The sequence below is a fragment of the Lolium rigidum genome, chromosome 3, assembly GCF_022539505.1.
Source record: "Lolium rigidum isolate FL_2022 chromosome 3, APGP_CSIRO_Lrig_0.1, whole genome shotgun sequence".
Classification (NCBI taxonomy): Eukaryota; Viridiplantae; Streptophyta; class Magnoliopsida; order Poales; family Poaceae; genus Lolium; species Lolium rigidum.
Genome location: NC_061510.1, coordinates 76,742,357 through 76,752,001, shown reverse-complemented (window position 1 = coordinate 76,752,001; position 9,645 = coordinate 76,742,357). Strand labels below are relative to the sequence as shown.

Sequence of the window (9,645 nt, the reverse complement as noted above, 5' to 3'; positions counted from 1 at the left end):
TTATTCTTGCACGGTTATTCTTCTTCAGTTACCGTGCTTGATTGATTTGGTACAGTGGAAGAATAACCTTGATGGGTAGCTTCTCTTTCTGAATCGTACGCATGAATTTGAAATTGTTGTCTCCTCTCGAGCTGAATTTGACCAACTGTTTGTTTCATGTAATAGGGCAAGTTACCTGTTAATTTCAGTTCTTGCCAATTTAATCAAGTGAGTTTGAACTTGAGCACTGAAACTGTTTGTTTGTTCATTCTTGAGCTTGAATGCATGATTATTATTCAGTAGATCAAATTAATGGTTGTGTGCAACCATTCAAGCGGATCCAATTTAATGTCAGTTAGCTCGTAAAAAATATTTACTGCCAGTTAGAGGTTGTGGCAGGTCTACCAAATCAGTCCTATCTAGATTGCATACAAATCAAACTCTCCATTAAGATTTATCCTATTTTTTACGATTAATACATCGATGAATGGATATAGCATGATCGTAGCTTTGGTGGAGCTGAAATACATACCATCGCGTGAACTTGGGCTATCAATTACGACACATCAGATCGTCTCCACTATGGTCTGAGTGGTGTTTTGGCACCGGGAGCATTTAAATTTTGTTTTAAATACACTTTTGAGAAGTTGAAAAATTCGGAGACAAAATTCAATGGATACATCTCGAAATTCTACACACTCATAGGGTCGCTCCACGGAAAACCGACATTTGAGTTTCATGTGTAAAAAAGACGAATTTTGGTGTAAAAAAAGGTTGTCCACGTGACATATTTTTTTTGTCTTTTTTTCACACAAGTTACAAATAATATCAGTTTTTCGCGAAACTTGATGTGCACACATAGAATATCGATAAGTATGCGTGAAAAGTTTCGTTCGATTTTCTGTTGATATTTTGAAATGTTTTTTCCGGTGGCAGGAGCATATGCTCCCATGTGCCGAATTGAATTTCTGAAATGAATTGAGCAATTGTGTTGCCTATTCATTTCTTTAACTAACTAGAGATTTAGGGTAACATTGCCCTTTGTTACTTAATTTGGTGTCGAATGGAACTTCTTTTTATGGGATGTAGCATGGAACTGAAATGGTGTAATGTAGCGAATGAGTTTCGAAATAAGTACTCTATATCAAATGTAACAACAAGTGCTTTGCTCCTCATGAAGATTGACAGTATAATAAGAGCCTTTCTCAGGGCAACATGTGATAAGGTCTCTGGTGGTAAATCCAAAGTCAATTGGACTACAATGTGCAAGACCAAGGATCGTGGATTTGTGGAGGCCTTGGCATTCTCAACCTTGCAAAACTTGCTTCGGCTCTTCGCATGAGATGGCTTTCGCACGAATTGGATGACAAGCCTAAACCTTGGGTTTGACTTGGGAACCCTTGCACCCCTCAACACCATGATCTTTTCGCGGTGGCTACGGAAGTAACAATTGGCAATAGGAAGAAACAAAGAAAGCATTTGGTTAGGGAAGCCCTTGAAAATTACTTTTGGGTGTCCGGAATTAACATCCAACAAGGCATCACCGGACAACACATTGTCCAATTGTCTAAGCTTTGGGAAATGCTTGACACCGTCCACATCAACAACACTTCAGACAAGATAATATTGAAGCTGACCAATGATGGGTGCTACAATACTCGGCTAGATCGGCTTAGAAGATGCACTTTTTGCGTCTCACTACCTCCATGACATCCTTAGTGTGGAAGCCTTGGACACGTCCAAAGTGAATTTTTTTCGCTTCGTTAATCCTTCAAAATACAGTTTGGCCAGCGGATAGATTGAGAAAGAGGCCGGCGAAATTGTGGACTTCACAAGTTATGTAACCAAGCATGAGATTCATGCCGCACAACTCCTATTCAAGTGTAATTTTAATATTCATATTTTGGTCCACCTTGAAGAATTGGCTTGGACTACCCAAGAGAATGGTGTACCCATGCACAATGTTAAAGATTGGTGGGTGGAGATAATTGACAAAAAAAGATTGGTGAGTGGAAATAATCCATAAAAGAGGGAAATCAAAAAAGGCCATTTCCCCTCTCCCAATGTTGGTGTCTTGTAAAATCTGACAAGAAAGAAATTCACGAGTTGGTTTTGTCAAAAATCAAAGAAGAGGCGAATTTGTGGTGTCTAGCTGGGGCAAAGGTGTTGAGTAATGTAATGCCGCCAGAGCACTTGGTTGTGGCCAAGAGTTCGTTTTTAAGACCTCTACAAAAAATCTCCTTAATGAATGAAAATGACAAATCTTTTGCCTTGTTTTAAAAAAGTGCTTTGTTTCCTGAATCTGTTTTTGTTAAATAGTATCTCCTTAACTATGACATTAGCTCTTAGGTAGAAAGCTTAAGTTTATGGTATATTTAATATACCTTTTTAGTTATTAATGTCTTTCATCTCCACAGTAATTTATTTTTCCTCGAGTTACTTATTTGTTGGTGTCTGCAAAGTTAACATATTAATTCATTCCGAGAGTGCTGGATAGGAAAACTACTTGATTAGATATGATATTTATGTCAATTTCAAAGATATTTAAAGCCACGTGTTAGAATTTCCCTATGGGCCAAGCCATCCTATACAAATTTGATCTGTAAAAGCTTGTTCGTCTGTTCCAGAGCCCCCAAAATCCTTTCAAGATTAAAAGATGTGCACAAAATAACATACTAGCATGAGTATGCAACAAGTGCTTTTAGATTTGCAGATCACCAAGGTGAATAGTTGTTTTATTAGCAGGAGCCTCAGTAGTCATTAGGCGTGTTTTACTAGCATGAGTATGCAACAAGTGCTTTTAGATCAGCACCATAATCTTGGTAGACAACAAATTGATGGGCAAAATGTAGCTGGAGCAGCTAAGTTGGAAATTTCTGGTAGGTTCATTTGGCAAAGAACCTGACATCCGAACCTTTATCTCCCTCTACTACAATCTATACCCCAACCCATGACTGGATAACAAGTGCCCAAATTCGATTTGTGCACGTCAGCAGTACAAACCATTACTAATTAGACATTCTACACCGCAAGACAAGTAGACAACACCCTCATACGACGCGATTGGAAAGAAACCGCTACTACAAGCTCGAACAAACTACACGGTAGTATCTCGATTCTTAACTCTGAAGCGATGGATCAATCAATGCCCGGTCCTGCCCTTGAGGGCCTTGGAGACAGCCCTGATGGTCGACGGCGTCGTCCGGCAGCACCCTCCGATGAGGCTGGCGCCGGTCTCCTGCCACCTCCTCGCCATCACGTCGAAGCTCTTGCGACCGAAGCACTCGACGGGCTGTGTTAATTTTGCATCGCAAAAAACAGCCAGTTGTTAGCGAAAATCATACGGAACATTCGAATGTGTCAGTAAACTGAAGAGAACTGAAGAGAGCAGTGTATACTCACCAGCCACCTCTTGGCCCTCCCGTCCCAGACCTCGCCGCTGTTGGGGTACACCGCGATCGGCTTCTCCGTTTGCTGTTGGACAGTAAACCGAAGGAATGACATTAGCGGGATGCAGCATTTTTCAGACTTGAGGCCATCAGGTGTTGTGACTGGGATAGTTGCTGTGGAAAGGGGAAGAAGTTGTCTCAAACCTTCTTGAACTCGCGAATGATCCCCTCGACGAACTGGGGCGGCGTGCAGTTCACTCCCACGATGGCGACCTTCTCGCTGGCGTTTATGATCCGGAGGCAGTCTTCGAAGCTCTCACCCGAGCAGAGGTGTTGGCCGTCCACAGAGCTGAAGCAGATCCAAGAAGGGACTTGAATGTCCTCCTCCTCCAGCAGTTCAACCAGAGCCTGCACTCGTGGACAGTGTACATGTCAGCAAATGATGATGTACATGAAGACTTGGCCAGCAGTTTGTTTTTGCTAATAAGGTTTTCAAAGAAACATTTTGACTTCATCTCAGAAACTGCAGTGAGCCTACCTGAGCCTCCATTTTGTTGGGAATGGCCTCGAACGCGATCAGGTCAGGCCTGGCACTCGCGAGCACCTGCAGCCGGCGCCTATGGAAGTCCTTGAGTTTCTCTACCGTGATGTCGTCTCCATAAGATCCACTGCAACAACAATCAAGATTGTAACTCTACAGCTTCTGAAGCAGTTTCAGAGATCATTTGCAGTGCTCCTCCTTCATACCTGTACTCTGAACCATCAGCCAGGTATGCCCCGTAGCTCCCAACTGACGCGGCGACGAGGGCACGGTTGTAGACGGGCTTGGACTTCCTCAGCGTCGACTTCCAGAACTCGTCTCGCGCCTCCAGGGCCAGATGGACGCTCGTCCTCAGTAATCCTTCTGCCTCCTCGATGAGTAATCCTCTGGCCAAGAAGCCTGGGATAGTTGCCTGCAAAGAAAAACATCAAAATGGAAGATATCGTTACATTTACCTTCGGCTGGATGATGATGGATTCAGAGAATTGTTAAGGGAGTCCCTGGCTCCCTGCTTTGTTAATAGAATTCAGGAGTGCTTAACGCCACTGCAGAGTAGCAGAAAGAAGTGGAGCAACAGCGCGCGATGATACCTGGTAGGACGAGGAAATGATGACGTCGGCACCAGCCTCAAGATACTGCAGATGAACCTGCACATGCAAAAAAACGGAAGATGTTATGTCACACCCAGACTGAAACTATGGGACACGCAGAAGTACAGAAAAAGCCTCATGCTCTTTTTCAGATGTGAAGATATTTTCCATGTTTTTCTACACACGTTTCGACCTTTTTCAACAAAGTGCACTTGAGGGTATTATACTCAGTCAACACTCAACAGCCATTGACCAGACGGTAATGGTGCAGACACGGAGTAAGTGACAACACATGACAACAGATGAATTAGCAGCCTATAGACAATTGGTAAATGTATAGACCCCTTTGAAGTTTGAACTAATACTGTCCTGGTTTTGCAGTAGTTTTCAACATAATTCAGGTGCACGCACTGTAATAGTCTTCTGACTTCTGATGCAGTACTCCCTCCTTCACAGTTTATTAGGCACGCGCGTACCCCTAGGTCATCAATTTAACCTATATAATTTAAAATATATAATACAAAAATTATATCATTAGAAAATAGAACATCTGAACTTTCTAATGATATAATTTTTATAACATATAACTAATGCTAACTTGATCAAATTTGCAACCTAGGGGTACGCGCGTGCCTTATAAACTGTGAGAGAGGGAGTAGTAGCTTATTCGTACATAACGAGTTGCTTAAAGGAAAAGATGAGGACTAAATTGATCTGCACTCCAAGAATGTTTCAACACCCAATGGCTAAAAGTAGGTGACCTCTTTTCCTCTTAACCATCTCTCTCAGGAAAGTAGGTGATCTAAATGCTAGGTAGGTGAGAAAATAAAAATGAAAGCACTATTATGGTCCTAGTCGTCAGGAAGTTTTATTCTACATTTGACCTACACGTTGATTTGTTTATGCTTGTTGGGCGTAGAGATAGAGTTGACTATATAATAACCTTAAAGCACATAGTACCCTCAAGCCAAACCGCGTCAAATTAGGACAAATACCAGGTAAGATTATTAGTATTATTATTTTGAGGGAAGAAGGTTATATTAAGTAATTAATCAGTTGGCGCATCGTGCCGTGTTGGTATAGCGTGCGCAGGGAGCCAAGGAAGGAGAGAAGGACAGATCATATACTCGTCATGAACTCATACTCATGGCATTGGCATGAGGCTTGTGCATGCAGGCACGTCGTCCGGCCGGCCGGTTAAGTTAAGGTAAATTACCTCCTTGATGAGGTTGGGCTTGGTGATGAGGCAGGCGGCGCTCCAGAGCGGGTCGTTGATGTCGGCGCCGAGCGCCTCCAGCTGCGTGGCGAAGCCGCCGTCGATCACCGCGCACCCGCCGGCTTTCTCCACCAGCTCCTCCACCACACCGCCGGCCATCTCGATCGACGATTAAACGCGCTTGCTTGCACAGCTCAACACCAGCAACAGCAGGGCCAGCTGGGGGAAGCAGAGACAATGGCTGAATGGGACGCGACGAACGGGCAAGGAGACGAAGTGGTATATATAACGGCGAAACGGCAAGAGGCTGCTGTGGCAAGGTGGAGATGGACCGGCGGGGATCGAGAGGATGGTAGGTAAGGGAAGACTTAATTTGGGCAGAGAAGCAAAGCAGCAAAACGGATCGATCACACCCAACGTACGCGGACCGGTTCGTGGGGTAGGTGCAGTCGCGTCTAGGATGGATTGCTTTGAAGTCTTTGATCTGGCGACCGACGGATCGCAACAGGACACGTTGCGTACGTTACGCATTTGCATGGATGTATATATGGCGCGGAGTTAAAGCTCGCAGCATGAAACCAGCGACCAGCCAGAGCGTGCATGAAACGGGCTAGCTACTCCAGGCTGTTGTGGCGCGGAGTTAAGGCCTGCATGAAACTAGCACGCATGCAGTGCAGGCGCAAGCGCAAAGGACATCGCGGATTTGTCTTTGGGTGAGCTGCCATATCTTATCTTGTTTTAGACCATCTCCATCGGACCACCATAGACAGGTAGATTGTATCCGTCGGTGTTTGCGGTCTAAAGACGATGGTCCAACGGCTATGCGTAAACGGACCGCACGGTTGTTTGTGTCATGTTGATCAGCATTTTCAGATCAAATTTGGGATGGGTTTACGGTTGCCACAGACTATGCTTGTGTTCTCTTGGAAAATAAGCGGAGCCACCTGTCGTTGACTGAGGGAGGCGAGGTGGCGACGGGTCCAAAGTTGCAGGCCATTGACAGCCAAAACCTCCCTAACCCTAGCCACTACCTCCTCCGATGGCCATGTCGAAGGGCGGCGGCAAGTGGTTCCATCCTGGTCGCAACGACCACAAAGCAAGCAGGTCAGGTGGTGGTGGCAATGGAGGCCGCATGGTCTTCCGCGCTCCCATGCCCATGGCCAAGTGGCCACCTCGCGTGCCGTGTTCGGAGCGGCGTGTGTACGTCAAGGGGGAGACGACCCACCCTTACGCCGGAGGCCCTTGTCGTGAGGGTTCCTGTCCCTGCCATTCCCACCCACGTCCATCTCACGGCTCAGAGATCCTGTGCACGCGGGCCTTCCTGCCGCTAGATCTATGTCGGGACACGACATACATCGTGGAGTCGCTGCTATGGGTCGCGCTGGTTCGAGTCCAACAACGATGCTCAACACCAGTGCATTGAGGCCCGCCTAGAGGGCCTCGAGGACGATGATATCGACTACGATACGCATGAGGCGCACAAGCAGACCATTTTCCCTCTCATTTCTACTACCGCCTCGAAACAAATTGAGATCCATCCGGAGGAGTAGTGATTTTGTTTAACCCAAATAAGTACCACTCCTCCATAAGAATATATTTTTGGTGCACAAATGCATCTAAATTTAGACAAATCTACACTTAAATTTAAATAAATCTAAGATATTTTTTAATGGACAGAGGGAGCCTTTAAAAAATTGAACTAACTTTTTTAGAAATGTTTATATTTTTTTATGGGTAAAAGAGGAACTTTATTAAGCAGGCGTGGTTACAAGGCGATCATGGTCCAGATCCTGAAGAACAGCTTCAAGTCCAGAATCCAACCAAAAAACAGTGCGGTTTTGAAGCCTCGCAAGATTTGTAACACTATGGCTAACCCTAACATGCGATCGCTTTCATTTTAACAAATACACACCCACTACTATTGCTAGCTAAAGATTTAATACGAGAGATCAAATGCAGAAAAGTTCCCTAACAAAGAAATGCTTATATTTTAAAACGGAGGTAATAGTAATTTTCTTGCTCCTCTGATTCATATTAATTGACTGAGCTTTGTGTACACACAAATATATCTAGTCAACAAACATGATTCGTATCTAGATAAAATCGAGTTAATTAATTCAGATGGTAGAGTACTAAGAAATTAAACAAATCTTATCTGCGCCAGCCGGATGCTCGTGCAAAGGTGTTTCGAGACAGTCTTTGGTTAACTGGTTTGGAACCAGCTGCTGGTCATGGATGCTCACGACCGACATACGCGGGAAATGTTGGGCCGGCTAATGTTTGACTAATTTTGATGGAGGTGCCACCAACTCACCAAGCCAGCTCCGTCACTGTCCGTCTACCGACTACCGTGTGAAGATGGCCAAGAATCTGTTGTTCGTCCACGATACAGAGTCCGCGCTTGAACTAGGCAAGGATGAACCGAAGAATGGATCAGTTCGTTTCTTACAGACTTATACGTAGTATACAGTGACGGACTGACATATCAGTCTGCCCACAATATACACTTGCCACTTACCAACCCTCGCGACGGCGATGTGGTAGTTTTGGTCATCGAGGAACAGCTAGGTGGACTCATGTCACTGGATTTGGGTTCAAACGGGATACAGGTCACTGGATTTTATTACGAAACCATGGCACCCCAGAGTTGTCGGGTGCAACATGCTGTTTTTGCTAATTCTAGGTCGACCGGAGCTTAGCGGACACCGGGAGCGGCATCGATTTGCACATGAGGCTGCAATTGCATAAATTTTTTCAATTACACATGAATCGCTCATAAAATTGGTAGATCTCACCTGACAAAGAATTAGTCGCAGATATTGATAAATCCAATTAGATCAGAGAGCAAACCCTACCGGCCAGGCAAGGTCATCGTACCTCCATCTACGCCGGTTCCCCTCATTCTGGCTGTTGTGGGTATACATCATGGGTGTACCATCGACAGTGCCTAGATCCGGCAAGCCCGGGTGGCCCACAGATGGTGATGAGGCATGTGGCCCGTCGGGCGGCCCAGTTGCTGTTGATCATGAAGGAAGAAGTCCAGCCCAGGATCGGCGAGGCCGGATCCGTACCGACAATAGGAGTAACCCGGATCCATGGAGGCCCATGAGGAACCCGGATCCGGTACGACGTATATGGAAGGCGGATCCGTGACGTGCACGACAAGATGTTGTACCGTAGTTAGGCTATACGTAATCCGGCTAGGACTCTCCATGTAAACCCTAGATCCGTGCGCCTTTATAAGCCGGATCCCGGGAGCCCTAGAGGCAACGAACACAACTCATTGTAACAACGCGAAAGCGCCCGGATAATTCCGGACAAGCGACAGTAGGCCCTGTCATCGTGCAGGAGTTCCGAAGCTGGGTAACTCGCGTACCACCGTCCCGTGTGCACTCCGCCCTATGGCCCCCACTTCTTCTTCCCCTCGTGAGGATCCCTCCTCCGGGGTACCGTCGATTAGGCAACGACAGTTGGCGCCCACCGTGGGGCCTGCGGCGTCTGGAGGCCGGAACCGGGAGGGTTCCGCCATGGGAAGCTACGACGACACCATCGCTGTGGGGCGCGTCCTTTACGCCGGAAATCTGCCGATCGTCCCTCCGGATGAGTATTGGATTCCGGCTAAAACCGACCCCATCAAGCTCTCCATCGTCCCAGTCGGCGGCATTCACATCTTCATCGGGGAAACCGTCGATTCCGACGGAAACCCACTGGTAAGTAACGCTGACGCGACCGCCGCTGAGCAGGACGCAGTCGCAAAGATCCGATCTGAGACGCAGGAACTTCCTAGCGAAGATTCCGCCTTAGATCTGGAAAAATCAAAACCCACCCAATCCGCCCCTGAGCAGGAAATAATGGTGGAAGACCAATGCGAGATCCGCTCGGGTCTCCCAGGTGTTAGAAAAGCAAAGGTGTCACTTTGTACACTTCTTG

The 9,645-nt window shown here is 46.2% G+C and overlaps 1 protein-coding gene across 1 annotated transcript; it reads right to left on the bottom strand.

Annotated features, from left to right (window-relative positions):
* Positions 1-3,121: 3,121 nt before the first annotated feature.
* LOC124696958 (homocysteine S-methyltransferase 1-like) lies at positions 3,122-6,022 on the bottom strand. The gene is made up of 7 exons (XM_047229614.1): positions 5,716-6,022; positions 4,500-4,556; positions 4,116-4,321; positions 3,907-4,036; positions 3,573-3,776; positions 3,382-3,453; positions 3,122-3,271 (listed from the first exon to the last, which is right to left on the bottom strand). Exons 1-7 carry the CDS (start codon positions 5,872-5,874, stop codon positions 3,122-3,124), a joined length of 978 nt encoding a protein of 325 aa, XP_047085570.1. The 5' UTR covers positions 5,875-6,022.
* Positions 6,023-9,645: the final 3,623 nt, after the last annotated feature.

Coding starts and splice junctions, on each gene's coding strand:
- LOC124696958 (XM_047229614.1), bottom strand. CDS start 5,874: ATGGCCGGCGGTGTGGTGGAGGAGCTGGTGGAGAAAGCCGGCGGGTGC. Junction 4,322..4,499: donor TCATTTCCTCGTCCTACCAG/GTATCATCGCGC, acceptor TTTTCTTTGCAG/GCAACTATCCCAGGCTTCTT. Junction 3,272..3,381: donor GGAGGGCCAAGAGGTGGCTG/GTGAGTATACAC, acceptor AAATTAACACAG/CCCGTCGAGTGCTTCGGTCG.